Here is an 18,833-nt window from a genome sequence, read left to right on the forward strand (position 1 = left end):
ACACAGTTCAATGCTCCCCGAAAAACAAAACAGTTTTTAGTGACATTAGTACCAACTTTATTTCCCCCTCCCCAGTTTCACTTGATACATTAAAAAAAATAATGAAAATAAGTAACTCACAGGGTTTTCTCATGTAATCTTCAACAGTTTTCTGAAAAACCTTAACAGGAACAGCCATATTTATATATGGAAATGCAGTATTGTCCTCGTCATTTTTAGTATTGCACACGATTATACCCAGCAAGTGACAGTTAATATGGGGGCTGTTCGGTTCTCGATACAATCTTAAGATGGCTCCACCGCTGCATCCCGATTGGACGCAGCAAGACGTCTGAATCATTTGGGGTACGGCTCGATTTATTTGCCCCTTTGTTATTGTAGGTCTAAGGTTGTGTACATTTTTTTCACTGAAGTATGGGAACCCTGCTGCAACTATGGTTTCACCTGAAAACGGAAAGATTACATTACGAAAAGTGTCACATAATTGCTCCACGGGCTGATGTTTACCGTTCGTTATTCAACATTGAATACTGAAGAAAATTTTGTCTTCTAAAGATAGAGCTTAGATATATTATGAAAGTGAAGCTGAACAAGCGGGTCACTAAGGCTAATTTGAATAAAATTGGTAACTTCCAGATTCAACCATTTTGAGATAATCGCAAAAAACGTTTAAGCAAATTTAGGACTATATTATAGTTTAATGCAAACATGATGGCCACGTCGCTTAAGCATCGGCCTATAGCGTCGTGGGTCCCAGATTCGAATCCTGGGTCTTGCAAGTTCATATATTGTTTTTCAATTTGTGTATGAGTCGGAGTATGGACCTAACAGGTTGAGCAAGTGGCTGACATTCATTTCTCACAACAAAATCTATTAATACTAACCTGTACTCATGTTACGATCGAACATGGTCGAAAAAAAAAATAGTAAACAATTAGAAAATGCTTTATGTCATTACAATTATTAAGGAAAAAGGAATTTTATTATTCAGTTAATAGCAATCACAACATGGTTTGTTACTTTGTGACAACGGATACCATTGTCACTTTCCCTCCGCGGATTGTTCGACATAACATTTATGGACGTTTAAAAATACGATACTACATTATTTGAAATCATGTATAATATTTTATTATTTATAGATGGTCTCATCATGAACGAGAGATACAACATTCGTTTCGGTAAGTTAGTGTCATGCTATAAAAATTTGACTATAACCATTATTATTTGGATCAGGAAAAATAGCAAATTAAAACCATATGTCAATGTGTCAATGTACAGATTATTAAGTTCCCTATGGTTATCAATTTAACCATAATAAAAACATTTGTTATTTTATAATATTAATACAAAATTTCATATGGATCTTTTTAGTCACAATCAAAAATCTTTGGATATAGCCCAGTCAGCAGGATTCAAACTGGCGATTCACTGATCTAAAGGGAGACATGCTATTCTACAATAAATACCGAATACCTTTGAAAGGAGGTGCTTCGGCGAAAATCACAGGTTTTGACGATTTGAAGGCAGTTTGGTTTGAATAAAGTAAAGCCAAATCGTACGCTTTGTCATCATGCGTTCGAAACAGAACTATCGCTTTTGCAGTCTTGCCGCAGCTGAACAGTGAAATCCCGTATTTCTTGTGCTGTAAATATTAGTTAGAAAACATAACACAACATTAGATACCTACATCTATGTAACATGGAAATATTCTTTCGCAACGTGAAATAACAATTTATAAAATGAGTCTTTTTGATGTTAATTTTGGCAAAGTTGATGTTAATTTCACAGGGTTCTACAAATTTAAGATTTATTAACCTAAGTGATAATATGTATCTTCAAATAATTTGTAAAGTTCTAAATAATACATTCTTTGTATATTGCAATAAACAAGACAACTAGATGCAATCCAAATGGGGCATATCGTCGTTGAAACTAGAAAAATGTGTAACTCTGTTTAAATCGAAAATTGATTTTGAATGCCATCTAGTAGTCATTGTTAAAATCTACCCGTCTTGCAAATGATGTAATTCCAAAAAATTGTAACATTGTTAAATCATGGATGATTTAACTCCAAAACCATATATTTCTATACGAAACCATAATGTTTTTATCTCTCCTGTAAAGTAAAATTTTTGGAGTTACACAATTTTCTAGTTTCAATGTCGAATGCGGCAAAAATCATTCATCATTTCTTAGAACAGTTTGTCTTGTATTGCCAAATAATAAACCAAACAAATTTAATTACTACAAATCTGAACAGTCAATGAGAGTAAAAAAAGTATCAATAACTAGATATTTGGGTCTATTCTATACACAAAGCGGATATCGGCAGCTATCAACGGTAGTTTATCATATTTATGTATTGAGATATTATAATTGTTATAATAAGTTAACCGTCTAAACCAGGGGCAGTCAACCTGGCCCTACCGCCCACTAGTGGGCATTCCAGCTTTCATGGTGGGCGGTAAGGGTTTTAAAAACACTACAGTAAGTTGTTTTATAAAGATTTATTCTGCCAAACTTAGCGAAAGTCTGACATAAAGTATTTGGTAAGTAATTATTATTAAGTATTGTAACTTGCTATAACTCTGCTTTATACATATTATAAAGTAAAATTACTTTCCAACTTTATAAATCACCATTACTGTGGAACCGTAGGGCGGCTAGAAAATTTTACTACCAACAGAGATACAAAAGTGGGCGGTAGGTATAAAAAGGTTGACTACCCCTGGTCTTAATTCGCACTGAAAGTTAACACAGCCAAGAGAGGGATGTTAAAACATAGCACTTTTTGACAGTTAGGACGGTTAACTTATTGTAACAATTAACTTCCTCAATACATAAATATGATAAACTACCGTCAATAGCCGCTGATAACCGCCTTGAGTAGAGAATAGACCCACTGACACGAAAATCACGTGAAAGGATTAGCAAAACGATATAAGTAGTTATTATATGTTGTATATAATCTTGTGGACGTTTCAGTCAATAATTTTTTTTTTGGCACCCCTACTAATGGTCTATAGATGATGAGTGCGTAAGGCGCTGGAATTCCACCCGAGAGTTCTGGGTTCGATTCCCGGTGACGACACAATACTTATGTGTTTTTCTCAAAGCTTGGGTGTTTTGTAATTTTGTTCAAAATTTTTAACAACCACCTTGTATGAAAAAGCAAGGACATGGTTATTAATAATTATTCTAAAAAAAAAAACATACAGACAATCACGATTTACATATTAAAGGATACTATCTAAAATATTATGAAAATATAGTCACAACTGGAATAGAAGTAAAATATTCTTACATATTTGACAACATGCGAGCAAGATATAAAATATCCATTTCCTAATGAAACACCGGATCCCCAAGACTCTCCGCACCTTACCAGAACCACGATGGAGTCAATTTCATCTAAAAAAAATAGTTTTACGAACATTATTGTCAAAAGAATATAATATTCTGAACTGAATTTTCTGAAAGATTAAAAGGACGAATAGAGTACACGTTCTACAGTGTAGACAATTCTTGGCTACAAAATTTATTTATATAAGTTTATTATATTTAATATTAGTCTATGCACAAAACCAGATATGTACACCCTGAAATGCCGACAAAACTGTTGAAACATTGAATGTTTTTTCTTTTACAATCTTGTTTAAGAAGCGGGCTCCTTTGATATCAATTATAACTTGACTATGAAATTTTATTTTAACAATGATTTCCAAGATCTACATATGAAAAATTGTTCAGTTCAATAAAATTCAGTTTAATAGAAAAACCCAGTTTTGATAGTCTCCATAATATTATACCCCTTTATACATGCATGGATTTACTGCTGACAGTACGTATTATCGCGGCCATACCAAGAAAATGCAAATGTAAGTTGCAAGATTACATGCATGGATCAAAAAAGTTCAGCGGCTTCTGAATTTTCACATGATAGTTGGAACTTGAATAACATATATTATCGCACACTGAGATCTATAGGGTCATAACTGCAAAATAACCCAAAAATAACTTATTAACGCAGTTCGATAGAAAAATATCTATTTTTTAATGCTATATGGCATTAACTGCTACTTAGAAGCAGTGGCCTCCTACACAATTGTGTCCATGGTTATTTTGTATTTAAAATTTTAATTTAGAGCTATATAGAGGTATTATCTTACATGAGGCCTTTTTGCCTAAAAAATATTTCATCTTTGGTACAATATTATTTATTGTGCTAGATCGCCGTATCTTTCACCAGTCTACTGCAATTAATTAAATTGTAGTTAATTATTTAACAATCAAACTCAAATTACTCAAGATCATGTTATTTGCAGTTATGATCCTATAGATCTCAGTGTGCGATATGCGTGCACGGTAGAACGATAGTGGCGATCCTGCCGGAAAAAATACGAACTACACCGCACAGCACATTTTGATGTTTACCAATTTTCACAAACTATGAAATAGCACCATACAATGACAACGCATCTCACTTACGCTTGAAGAATGAGCTTGGCGAGGCAGTCAGTACTATTACATGTAAACACTTATTATCGCAATAGCTATTGGTGCCAGTGAATCCATGTACACGTACAGGTGCTATTATAATACAAATCAAAATTATTATTATTAGCTAAAAAAAGGTTCATACTTATGACTGACTCAAACGGTAGATAGCTTTTGGTGAGTGACGAATCCTGAGAGGTAGCCGTTACCTCATTGAATATAAATATCTTCAATATAGGCTCAAGGCTGGCCATTAGTGTAAGACCTACCCATTCTCCTCTGCACCATGACAGACTACAGATGATCATTCCAAATAACGTGCCACTGAAAGAAAGGTTTAAATACATACTTCAAGTTTAACAACATTAAAAGAGTAACGGCAAAAAACTTTAATACAAATTTGATCATTGTAAATTAGATGTCCAGTTGAACCTCGATTATCCGGATTATTTTCATTAAAATACAAATTGGATATAATCGATGCTTTGAAACGCGGTGACTCGGGACGTTATCTATCTAATAAATATGGTGTCGGAACGTCAACTATCCCGGATATAAAAAAACAAAGTGAAACTATTATGAAGTTTACTAATTGTTTAATGTAAGAAGATGGAAGCTCAGAGCGGAAAGTTATGAAAAAATCAGGAAATAAAGAAGTTGAAGAGTGTATTTTTATGTGGTTCATACAAAGACGAAAGAGACACATCGGTAATACAACCGATGGATCAGGGTGTAATTGAAACATTCAAACGTTTATATAGAAAACATATACTTCGACGATTATTGCTAGCAAACGAAAATAATAAAGAAACAGTTATCAGCTTCTACAAGAAAATAAATTTAAAAGATTGTTGCTACATGGCAGCAGATAGTTGGAATTCTTTACATGTGTCAACTTTGAAAAAATCAGGGAACAAAATTTTGAAAAGACCATTAGTAAGTTCCAGTAACGCGGTAGAACCTACTGAGATACCCGGGGTTCCAGCGGCTAGCTCAGGTGTCCATCGAACCCCGGATTCATAAAAAAAAAAGATACTTCAAATTGAGGAGAAATTAAATGAAACCACGTCTGTCTCGTGCGTAACTTAGTATTATCTTATATTTTACATTTTTTTTTACACGTTTACATATTTTGTTTTAACAATAAGTTTCGCAGGTCCGTACATGTTGGAAAAGGGACGCTCACTCCTTTCTTTTTCTTTTTCAAACTTCGCGTACCCACGCCGTCCAACAAAAAGGACTCTCGTGATTGGCCAAATTTTATCGCATGATGCTTTTGATTTGACGAATCATGAGGACCACCCCGGCGCAGGCGCGTGGAAATTTGAACGTTGCCGGCAAGCGCGGCAAAATTTATTATATTTGAATAAGTACTTATATTTAATCTTAAAATTATCTCTTTCATCCATCATCATTTATACTTTAAAATCTATCTTAATTACACCTCCGCCCAGTAAGTGATTTTCACGCACCGGACGAAGGCCTTTACTCATGAATAAAAAAAAAAAAAATTACGTAGTTGAGCAAGGAATCAGATTAGATGTTTTATGAAGCCGTTTCTAGAGGTCAGGGTTATGTTTCGACTTATGACTACTAAATGATTATTTTACACCGGGAGAAGCCCGCCTGTAACAGGGGTGTATCACTACTTTAAGCAAAAATAGATAATTGATTTTTTTAATAATTTAATTGTAAATCTAGACAAATAAAAATTATTCATACTGAATATACTTGTCAATTAAGTTTTTTTTTCGATTATCCGGATTTTTCCTTATCCGGACTATTTTCATCCCCAATTAGTCCGGATAATCGAGGTTCTACTGTATATTAATAATAACCAGTCCAATCTGGTAAAATCTTGCGCTGCAAATGGCAGGCATCCGTAGTGAGGAACATGTCCGAAAACTAGTACGTATGCAGTTCGCCGTATCACACTTCACCGTGAAATGTTGTATCGGAAATATATGGCCGAATATAAGACCGTCCAACCTCTTTGGATCGTATAGTACTGATATAAAATTCATGTCGAAATAAAACACGGTTCTTGTCGGTTTACACTTTAAATGAAGCCAGCAGCAAACAAATTTTGAATAAAGTCGATATACTGGATTATTTGTTAGGTTAGGTTTTCATTCTTGAATTCATGAATTTTGCTAAAATCAGCTATGAAAATTGAATTAATGTTCATATTGAATCTAATAAAATTGGAGACCGTATACGGTCTCTCTTTCCGATAAGAAAACTTATGGCGAACTGTGCCACGGTGAAATGTTTTACGTACAGTTTACATATAACCGGTGAGAAAACCTCATCTGGTGATAGAACAGTGGTAGAGCTTCCAGGTGTCCTAAGCTCCCGCGAATACATTATAGACCTAAACTGCCTACACTATTGACATACCCAATGTGTGTATCTATAGCAAGCATAAGCGGGGATTGAATCCATCTCCCTTCATGAGTGTAAAGAAATCTAAATCATTGAGCATATCATTGAGACCTGCGTCTTGAATGCCACTATTGGGGTAGTTTCTGCCAACCACCAAACTGATGAAAATGCACGGGTATGGATTGAGGATCTACCGAAAACTCTTTAGTGAGAACTATTTATTGACAATATGATTTTGTGTTAGTAGCTGTGGTTGGTCCTGGTGATATCTTTATATTGACATCTATAATCTGAAATTAAAATAAATTTTAAAGGCACTCATCGGCCTGAGGGTCAGTTTAAAACCGGCTAGGTCGAGAACTAATGCCACATATTTACGTGGCAGTGAAAAGTTAAGGAACTTAGAGGAGTTCAAAGAGCTAGGAGAAGTCTTCGTCCAGCAGTCGACTAACCCTGGCTAATGATTATGATTTAGCGAAAATGAAATAAGTAATTACTTAATATACCTACTATATTTTGATAATGCAGTAAACGATGAAAAAGCGATTGTTTCAAAAACCAATTTGAAGAATTATAATAAAATTTATGGTGACAATTTGACAGGGTATTACAAAAACGAATTTGGTTTCAAGTTTTGAGACTCACTTGTACTCGAGGAATCCGGGTCCACCTTCGGAGCAGAGAGCCGATGATGCATCGCACAGCACGATACAGTTTTGCTTTCCTACGGTGTTGCAGACCACTCCGGCGGTTCTGCTGTTGATGAAAACTTCGTTGCCGAACGGAGTACTATCCAAATGGATTTGTTCACCTCTCAATAGTGATCTCTTCAAAACCGACTGATACAATATTGTTATAGGAGTGATGATTGGCATGGTGTGTTTGTTATCACAATCTAAAGAATTTCAATTAGGTCAAAAAGGTATGGAAGACATCATAAAGGGTATTTTGAGATATATGCATACGTTATATATTATATAGGTAACATTTTTTGTTACTTTGAGGTATGTATTTATATGCAGGGCCAGCCCAGCGTTAGAACAAGCAACATATAACTCTGTTGTCTCTAAGCAGACCCTTTCTCTTTATCACCATGATAAACACAGAACAGATAATAAATAGTAATAAATTTTGACAATGGCTTTGAATGTGTGAGTGTCCTACGAAAATTAAACACGTATTATAGACATGCAATAGTGTGTGTAATACACCAATATTAAATGAGCATCAATGCATAAATCGAGAGCATTTGTCAGTATTCGACGTATTCTTGACACGTGTTTAAATTTATCCCATATTCTTCCTTACTCGAGATCGGTTGCCTGGTTCTCCTTACCCGTTAGGTATTTCAGTTTCCATTACTTCTGAGTTCCCTGATGATAAACAATAAAGTGTATAAGACGGTTAGTTCTAGTAGAATACACCTGCCTCATGATGACATAACCGACTCTTGCGAAGAAAGGCGATTTGGAACGGTTGGAAGTCACAGTGAACAGGTTCGTCGTGAACCTGAACTGTATGGGCATTCATTTGAATACGGCAAAGACCACATCCATGTGCATCAGTGGCGTACGGTCCATATATCCTGTAGATGCAGAAGTGTTCGATATTTAATGAATTACTATATATTACTATAAATTGTATTTATTACCCTATTTTATTGTAAATTTTAGTAAACTAATGATTCTATAGTTTATGCATTACCTACTTGTGACCTCTTGATTAATTGTTATTATTGAAATTCTATAACATTATGAATATTATACAAATATTCTGATTGATTTAAGTTTCGTACTGTTCCATTTGAGTCGTTTTTTAAGACCCGGGTTTCGCCTTTCGCTAGCGGGGACCACAATATAAAAATATTTATTTGAAAATCAGACACCTCTTCCATATCGCCTTACCCACGAGCCGGCACTACCTATGTGTTGTATTGTCACAATACCAGAATTAATCGACATGTGGATTTTATGATTTAAGGGGGAGGCTTCAACGCACCAGAGGCACCTAGCGGAAAAATACGAAGCTTGCAATTTGAGACATGTTTTTGATAATTTACAATTCCAACTGTAGTAATTAATAAATATGTAGAGTACCTGAAACCAAAGAAATGAAATAAAAGGATTTCAAGTTATACACATTTATATTTTTATAAAAATCGATGTTTTTTAAAATTAATATAATAATATTTAAACTATGAATTAGTCAAAAATCTGTATGAGAAAAATTAAAAACTTAATAAACTAAATTTTAATAGGTAATAAATATGACCATGAAATATAATATAATAACGTAACTGTGCACGTAAATAATATGTAACAAATTCACATTTTTTTTATAATTGTAAGTTTATCTTTGACTTAATTAATAATACAGTTGAAATTGTAAATTATTATCAAAAAATGTCTCAAATTGCAAGCTTCGTATTTTTCCGCTAGGTGCCTCTGGTAGGTAGAAGCTTCCCCCTTAAGATATGTCGTTATATTTAAAGCAATACGTATTTAATAACTTACCACCTATGTAAATTAAAACAAAAACTGAGAGATACTCGTTTCCAGACTCATTCTGCATGTCTATGGTTCCGGGAGATTGTCCCACCGTCCAACTGGATAGCATTGTGTCAACGGTTTCAGCTAATAAAGGACATTTCCAAATAAATTTGATCCTTCCCTTCGATACATTATTAATACGTCCGTCAGCAGGATTAGCTTTAGTAACAGCTGTTATCGCGTTGTCGCCATTTTTAAATTGTTTATCATTCGAATTTGATTCCAATTCATTTTCCGAACGCCTTTCCATAGTTACGAAAACATCCGGCAGAGCCGCATAAAGTCGGTCGATTTTAGTTTTTTTCATATTTGGCGGCGACTCGAATATTTTTCTGGCATTTTTCAACGGCCAAATCAAGGATCCGTGGGTGAGAATCCATTTGTTTGCGAATTTAATGCCAGAGCTCGAAAATAAGGTAGACTGAGATACAACGATGTCCAGTCCGCCTATGCTGCACGAAACCAATACTCCTTCGGCTTGCATACCTGAAAATTATAATAATATGTAAGAAGTTAAAGGCCATCAAAATCAAATTGTATGTAGGGATTGTATTTCGTTTATTCCAGTATTTATCAATACCGAAATACCGGTTTTAAAAATCCAAAATACCGGAATTTTCGGTATTAAGAAAGCACACACGTTTACGTTTTTGAAAATGAATTTTAAGTTATGTGCTGCTAAAATGCAAATATATTGAGTGAATCCAACAGAGGTGAAAAAATAATAAAACAAAATTTCATCAAATATATTTATATACGAGGGTGGGTCAATAAGTCCTTAGAAAAGCTGACAGGTGGCGCGACTAGTACTGCAAGCGGTTTGTTTTCATGCAGCGGCACTACCGATTCAGTATGCTGCGAAGTTTCAATCAGATTGGTCGGGTTGTTGTGTGTTTCTCGTACATTTAAAAAGTGGAAAAAAGCTTGTGGAAAATGGAAAAATGGAAAATGGAGAAAATTGAGTTTAGAGTTGTTATTAAACATTTTAATATAAAAGGGTTAACAGCAAAGGAAATAAAAAATGAGTTGGATTTAGTTCACGGCATATCTGCTCCTTCACTTGCAACTATTTATAACTGGTTAAATGAATTTAAACGTGGTCGTACATCAACAAAGGATGAACCACGCTCAGGACGTCCTGTAGAGGTGACTACACCAGAAATGATCAATAAAATCCACGATATGGTGTTAAGTGACCGAAGATTAAAGTTGAGTGAGATAATTGAGGTTACAGGGATCTCAAAAGGTAGCGTCATTTCTATTTTACATGACAAATTGGGCATGAAAAATATTTCTGCAAGATGGGTGCCGCGTTTGCTCACAGTCGACAATAAACGCAATAGGGTGGTGGCCTCTAAAGCCCTGTTGTCGCTCATGCAACGCAATCCGGATGAATTTTTTCGTCGCTTTGTGACTGTAGATGAAACATGGATACACCACTATACTCCCGAGACGCAAGAACAGTCAAAGCAGTGGATTGCGAAGGCAAACCATGTCCAAAGAAGGCGAAAACCGTAAAATCAGCTGGTAAGGTTATGGCTACTGTATTTTGGGATGCACGTGAAATTATTTTCGTTGACTATTTGGAAAAAGGAAAAACAATAACAGGGGATTATTATGCATCTTTATTGGACCAGCTAAAAAACAAAATTGAAGAAAAACGGCCTCATTTAAACAGGAAAAAAATCCTCTTTCATCAGGACAATGCCCGTGTTCACACATGTTTACGATCAATGGCTAAAATTGAAGAATTAAAGTTCGAATTGGTCGACCACCCACCGTATTCGCCAGATTTATCCCCCAGTGACTTTTTCCTTTTCCCAAACTTAAAAAAATGGCTAAGTGGACAACGTTTTTTTTCAAATGAAGAAGTCATCGATCGGACAAATGCTTATTTTGAGGACCTTCCGAAAACTTATTTTTCTGACGGTTTAAAAAAAATTGAGAAACGTCTAACCAAGTGTATTGAGCTCCAAGGAAATTATGTTGAGAAATAAAAAAAAAATACAAAAATAAAACCTGTTTTAATGCTTTTTTCTAAGGAATTATTGACCCACCCTCGTAAGTAAGTGATTGTCGCGATGAATTATCATAATATAATATCGAAATAAAAAACATCCGTCACAAAAATGTTTAATTATTATGGTATAATTATTGATGACTACTATACAAGCTTTGAATTTAAGAAGCTTTTCCTGCAGCCGGACTTATTTGGACTTGATGAACTTTTGAAGGCTTTAGGTGAAATTATTATAAATTATAAAAATAAAAAATTATAAATTATATTCAAATTATTTGTAATTCAAATTATTCGCTAGTTCTACAATTATGATCAATACATATTTTTAAATGTCAACATAATAAATGTAGGTATGTAGGTTTTTGCTATACTTACTTACAATTTTTATAAAATTTTAAAAAGATTTTAATAGCTATATAAAATTTATTGATAAGAACCTACTTCTGTTTTTTTAATGTTAAAGAAATACCGGTATTCCGTGTATTCAATAAGATATACCGAAAAACCGGTATTGAAATTTTCATTCGGTATCGTAATCCCTAATTGTATGTCAGGATTATCTTTATTATATTATCTATGGATCGAAAAACTAAGCACCAAGAAAGAGTAGAGACAAACTCGATCTCAAATCGAGCTTCAATATTGTGACCATATACTTTAAAATATAAATTATCAAAAAAAAAAAAACTCAAATTGAAAACTTCGTATCTTTCCGTTGGGTTCCTGTAGAAGGCGGCGAATTGACCTTCGTCCAAGTCCAACTTCGTCAACATTCAGTATAACACGAGGCAGTCAGAAGAACACAAACGAACAACAACGCCAATCGATAGCTTCTTTTGAAAGTTTTTCTTGCAAAATCTAACATTTCCCGCTAGTTATATAGCTTGGAAAAATCGAAACCAGGCTTCCGCTGGCTATGGCAGAATTTGTTCCCCAATGACGACGATTTCTCCATTTCTGTATGTTTTTCATCTTTTTGGCAAAACAAAAATCGTAAAAAATCGGAAAATTAAATTTAGCTCATTGCATCAATATAATGCGAATAATATGCAAGTATTTCAAATGTGTATCTAGCGCACATTAAACTTTGTTAGTCATAATATGACTATCACAATTTACAGATGGTGTTGGTAATTTTTTAAAAATCAACCCTGCCTACACTACTAATATAGGTACCATAATAGTTTTGGTATACTTTGGGCGATATAACAAAATTGTGCACACTTTTTCATTCATACGTATTTGTTTTCGTTGGATTAATAATACATTTTACACATATTGATGGTTCGTTTTTTTTAAATCATTAAGCCCTGCCTAAACCAAACTATAATCGAAAATATTATTCTATCTATAAACTATCCAAAGTTATGTATGATGTAAAACTAACCAACACCGTCTGTAAATTGTAGTCTTATTTCAAAGAAAACAAAAATACTTACGTATGACTGACAAAGTTTACTGTGCACTTATCTGATCTTAACAACCTACCTCCACCCTTCGCCACTGATCTAGTTATGTACACCTACCTAAATATTATATATATTTTAAATTGATTACACGTGTTCTTGAAAATGGCCCTTATGTACTCTCAGTGATTTTTAGCGATCCCCGCTAGTTTTGCAGCGCATGCCTATATGAAGTAAGGCGCAATATTGTTAGCACAATACATAGATACAAATTACATATCATTATCTTATTATCACAGAACCCCTCCTGTGATGATTTGAAAAATAATCAAAAGGAATATGACTATTTTTAGACGATGACGTCTGTCCAAGCGATGGAAGCTGTCAATATGTCGGAAGAGCCAAGTTTATCTACTGTTATTCTTTTTATTTATGTTAATAATCATGTTTTTCAGGACACGAGGCAAATAAATTAATCTTATAAAAACAAAATCATTACATAGGTAACAAAGAGGACACGAGTCAAATGTACCTACATTTAATTTTTATTTAATGTGTAAATTCTTCAGCAGACTATCAATCGCTAATTCGGCTCATTGGAAATTGACCGCAGTCGAAAATCAAATCCTACCTTAGCCATTTCTTTGTTTACTGTACGGTTTTGTATTTATTTAGTTTACATATAATGAACATAACAAATTACAAATTTAAAGCGTTAACGACATAAGATAAGTGTTAACAATTTTTGAAAAATAAATACAGAGCAATGTGAGTTAATAATACAATAAGTAATAGAATAAGAAATAAAACAAGAAAAAAGAAAAGAAATAAAAGTAGATGGAAGCACACAGAGTGACCTATTGATAGACCCTATCTTAAAAACCTATAAAACAACGTCCACCTAAATTCACCCTCACGTAAGTGGAATATATCAATCTCCGAAGCGATTTCATTAAACATGGTTATTGCCCTCCCAATTTGTATCACTAATGGCAGGTTAGTTCTGCACCTTGGGAGAACAAACAACGGATGCCCAAAGAAAACAAAACATTGTGGACATAACAAATCTAAATTCAAGGCGTACACAACATGAGATTTACATTATAACAAATTTTACCCTCACAAGAGAGAAGAAGAGAATATATAAAATAATAAAATTGAAATAAAAACATACTTCCGTCCTGCAAACTTATCTAAAGAACGGTCAAAAATAGAACTACGAACTACCATATGGACGCCATTTTAAAAACGTCATTTGAATGTCAGATTCTGTCCAGTTGCGAGCCTTGGTTGGGTTGTTTCCGACAGTGGCTCCCCCATCCATTTTTTAGATAAGTTTGTAGGTCTGTAAGTACAATTTTATACATAAAAATAAATTTTTGAAAACAAAAAACATACAATTTTATACTTACAGAAAAATAAAACTTCGAATACAAAATACATAGCACGTCACCGAAATAAAACGTCACGAAAATGTCTACGTTTTTGGGGAGCGCTTTGACTAGTCTTGCACCCCTCGCTAATGGTGCCTGATAGGCTTGACACGAGGAAACGGTTCCGATCCAGAATGAATCATGGCTGCGACCACGTAGGTAATTGACAGGCGCATGTAAGTTCAAATTCATTAGGACACCATGATTGGAAACCATCTTCGCGAAAACAGGCAAAAGTGTTTCAAGAGCAGAAGAGACCGACGAGATTCAAGAAAGTGTATTATTCCGGAATGATTAACAAATAAACTAGGGTAACTCATTTAATTGACCGTTATCTAAATTCTAAAGATGACACGGCCCGTGAAGCACGGAGCATAGATCGATTGAAAATTATGCATTTTAGCACCTATGCAATTGCATTGACTGCCATAGTAATCTGACAAAATTAATTTGTAGCATTTCTGTATATAAACACTTACTTTATATATGCTTGTTCTTTCCATATATACACCCACGATGGCCGCGCGGTTTAAGCGTCGACCTATAGCGTCATGGGTCCCAGGTTCGAATACTGGGTCTGGCAAGTACACGTATTGTTTTTCAATTTGTGTTTGGGAGTATGGACCTAATAGGTTGAGCAAGTGGTGGTTAACATCCATTTCTAGAAAAAACAAATCTGTTAATACAAACCTCCACTCTGTGGAGGCCCATATGATCTTATTAGGATCGGACATGGTCGAAAAATAATGTTATATTGAGTAGAATGTAGATAATAGTTATTTTAATTAAACTTATGAACCTGTCCATGCGTGTAATAGTCCAGAATATAAACATAACCCCTGAAAAAGACAAGACTACCAAATACTACATCTACCATTTTTTTCACGTGATTTTTTTGTTTGTGTACGTACCTACCTACGTGAAACAAATTTATGCGGGTCTATTCTATACAAAAGGCTGCTTTCGTCCGCTAAAACTAGGGTATGTTTGTATCAAATTATTAACACGTATTGTAACAATTACAATTAGCCGATATTAATTGTTGCAATAAATGATATATTTTAACGGTATGCCCCCTGCCTGTGCTAAAATTTAGAGCATGAGCGATAGAGAGAGAGCGAGAGAGAGACAGTTTCGACTGATTAACTGATTAAAATACAATTACAATTATAATATTTCAATATAAAATGTATGTAACAAATACTAACACATTATCACTTTAGCACGTTAGCGGTCGATAGTCACCTTTTGTATAGAATAGACCCGATGGTATGAAATATTGACTGTTTCACAACGGAATTGATTCAAGGAACGGTATTCTATCGACGTGCTATCAACGTTACTAGAGGGGAGGTTGGTCTGTGTTTATTTTTATTGCGATATGATCTTGACCCGCTTGCCCACGTAATAAACGCCAAAGGGTAGTTACTTTTATTGCCTTTTTATTACAACAATCACTTGACAAGGCGATAAAAGATAGACACTCTATTCAAATAAAATTATTGTGACTCCCATTTGATATGGCACAAGGCAAGCAATATTGGAAAAAACGAGGGAAATACTATGTACCTAACTACTAATTGAGTTTTCATTTCACGTGGCTTTGATGACCTATCTGTTTACAAACTTATTGTTTTAAATAACCTAACCTAACCTAACCTAACTGAAAATGGTATCGAACCAAAGACGTTGTAATACAAATTCGTTAGTACTATGTAACCAGTCTTTGACAGTTGCATATTATGCACCAGTGGCGAAAGGTGGAGGTAGGCTGTTAAGATTCGCTAAAGATAGTGCACAGTAAACTTTGTCAGTCATGCGTATTTGTTTTCATTGAAATAAGACTACAATTTACAGATGGTGTTTGTTAGTTTTTAAAATTCAATTAAACCCTGCAAAAACCAAGCCATAATAGATATAGTCAAAAATACTCGTATATCTATAAAATATCTAATAATGCAATGAAATCATACATAACCTTGGATATTTTATATATATAATAATATTTTTATCTATTATAGTTTGGTTAGGCAGGGCTTACTGAATTTAAAAAAATGAACCGACAATATGTGTAATTTGTATTCTTAATCCAATGACTAGAAATGAAAAGTGTACAAAATTTTGTTGTATCGCCCAACAAGACTATTATGGTTTGGTTATGCAGGGTTTAATTGATTTTAAAAAACTAACAAACACCATCTGTAAATTGTAGTCTTAGTTCAATAAAAACAAATACGTATGACTAACAAAGTTTAATGTGCACTATTTATGACGAATTTTAACACCCTACCTCCACCCTTCGCTACTGTTATGTACATACCACAGCTTGAAATACGAAACCCGAATGGCTAAAACCGATTTTTACGTATGTAATAGTACACAATTTACATGAATTTAAATGCCAATTCAATTTCCACCAAGTATTCTAATCAAGACGTTCGCCATATTTTTATGTCGCTTCTGAAAAAGTTTACTCAAGATCATAACAAGCGAAAAACAAAACCCGAGTAGCAAAAAACTAATCAAATGGACTAGTACAAAACTTAAATACAAAAATAAAAAAAATGGTGTGTAAGTGGTCCAAGTGTAATTTTTTTAAACTATTATTTCATCCCTTACTTCCGTACAACAGGCACTCGTCGCCATCGCCATATTATGGTATCATGAATAGGTATGCTTCGTAGACGTGAGGATAAATAAATTGTGGAAAGAATAAACTAAAAATTGTATCGCAGCTAGGGGTAGTAAAAGACAGATAGGGTTTGAGGTGGAAATTCTTGCCTTGTAATCAGCATCGCGGCGAATGCACGGATTAGGGGTTGCTATCCTGCTCGGTTTCATGATTCCCGGAATTAATAATGTTGAAATTTCATAATTATTTTTCTCAGTTTTTTTTAAATAACGTATTTAAGGGGGATGCTTATACTATCAGAGGCGAAAAGAGGCACCTAACGGAAAAATACGAAGCTTGCAATTTGAGATTATTTTTGATAATTTACAATTTCAACTGTAGTAATTAATAAATATGTATCTGAAAACACTAAAAAAAAATTTTTTTTTTTTTTTATTTAAAGATAAACTGGCAATTGTAAAAAAATGTAATAAAATGTGAATTCGTTGCAGGGTCAAATCTTATTATTACATTATATTTTATGGCCATATTTATTATTAAAATTTAGTTTTTTAAGTTCTAGATTTTATGTGGTGTATATTTTTGACTAATTCATCGTTTTAATATTTTTTTATATATATATTTTAAAAAACATCTATTTTTAAAAAAATATAAATGTGTATAACTTGAAATCCTTTTTATTTATATCAAATTTTATTTTAGGCATGGTCACAATATTGAAGCTCGGGTTGATATAAATCAAAAGGATTTCAAGTTATACACATTTATATTTTTATAAAAATCGATGTTTTTTAAAATATATATAAAAAATATTAAAACGATGAATTAGTCAAAAATCTACACCACATAAAATCTAAAACTTAATAAACTAAATTTTAATGATAATTTTGACCATAAAATATAATGCAATAATAAGATTTGACCCTGCAACGAATTCACATTTTTTTACAATTGTAAGTTTATCTTTAAGTTTAAAAAAAATAGAAAATCTTTTTAATGTTTTCGGATACATATTTATTACATAATATAGTTGAAATTGTAAATTATCAAAAAAAATCTCAAATTGCAAGCTTCGTATATTTCTGCTAGGTTCTCTGCTGGCATGCGTCTCCCCCTTAAGTCATAAAGAGTTAAAAGTTAAACTCAAGTACTAGTACTAAAAGATGACTACTTTATAAATAAAAGAAATGTTAAAATAACTGATGATTATATGCGGCTGTAGGTATAACATATTCATATTATTAAATTGCAAGTTATAATATAGTCCATATTATCCTACTTCATACTTTGCAGGTGCGTACATATAAAAATGGTAAGAGGGTTAAATCTAGCAGTTGCCACTGACTTCCGATTTTAATTAGAGCCCTATTATTGATTGCTTAATCCTTAGACAGGGGGAGCAGAGTTAGATAGCCGGTGTCACTGATTCCCGCTCTTACCGGTACTTTACCGGGTATATTTCCCATGCCCAAACACCCCAAACATTAATTATAAAGATGTTTACCTGGCCAGCAACTATAACCACTGGTGGGATGCTCGCCAAAGAATCGCTATGGCCTAATAATAGTACCCAACACATATTATTGCGTACCTACTTAAATAATGTGTCATTTTGTTTTCAATCCTGGTGAGGGTAGCAGACCTAGAGGCTCTCCAACTTATGTACGGGTCATTCTAAAACTTGTAAATAGATTTAAATATTAATTCTAATTTCTCATTCTTCCCTCCTATTCTAAGGTTAACAGAAATAGTAAACCCGGGATCGCAGCCCCTGGCACGAACATAATGTAGACTGTACCACTCACCATGGGTCAAAAGAAAATTAAAGACATACGCTGCCGAGACAGACACCGAATAATGATGATTGAATACTCAGTCATAGTGATACACCATAGGAACAACATAACG

General features: G+C 33.7%; 1 protein-coding gene across 5 annotated transcripts in view; it reads right to left on the bottom strand.

Moving 5' to 3' along the window:
- The window catches only part of LOC147074266 (peroxisomal leader peptide-processing protease), a 70,035-nt gene that overhangs the window by 9,465 nt on the left and 41,737 nt on the right, over positions 1 to 18,833 (bottom strand). For 4 of the 5 annotated variants that reach the window (XR_015070317.1, XM_085944057.1, XM_085944056.1 and 1 more), the window contains 6 exons: positions 9,399 to 9,920; positions 7,531 to 7,780; positions 4,646 to 4,824; positions 3,308 to 3,414; positions 1,477 to 1,645; positions 121 to 444 (listed from right to left, as the gene is read on the bottom strand). Coding sequence is in view for 4 of the 5 variants with exons in the window: in XM_085944055.1 (XP_085800181.1) it covers positions 121 to 444; positions 1,477 to 1,645; positions 3,308 to 3,414; positions 4,646 to 4,824; positions 7,531 to 7,780; positions 9,399 to 9,920 (1,551 nt within the window). In the remaining variant the exon portion in view is untranslated. Of the gene's footprint in view, positions 1 to 120; positions 445 to 1,476; positions 1,646 to 3,307; positions 3,415 to 4,645; positions 4,825 to 7,530; positions 7,781 to 8,221; positions 8,471 to 9,398; positions 9,921 to 18,833 lie in introns of those variants that run through there. The other variant, XM_085944058.1, reaches the window with a different exon arrangement.

Source organism: Rhyacophila brunnea, unplaced genomic scaffold, assembly GCF_057557595.1.
Source record: "Rhyacophila brunnea isolate RB1 unplaced genomic scaffold, BYU_Rbru_1.0 scaffold_16, whole genome shotgun sequence".
NCBI classification, from domain to species: Eukaryota; Metazoa; Arthropoda; class Insecta; order Trichoptera; family Rhyacophilidae; genus Rhyacophila; species Rhyacophila brunnea.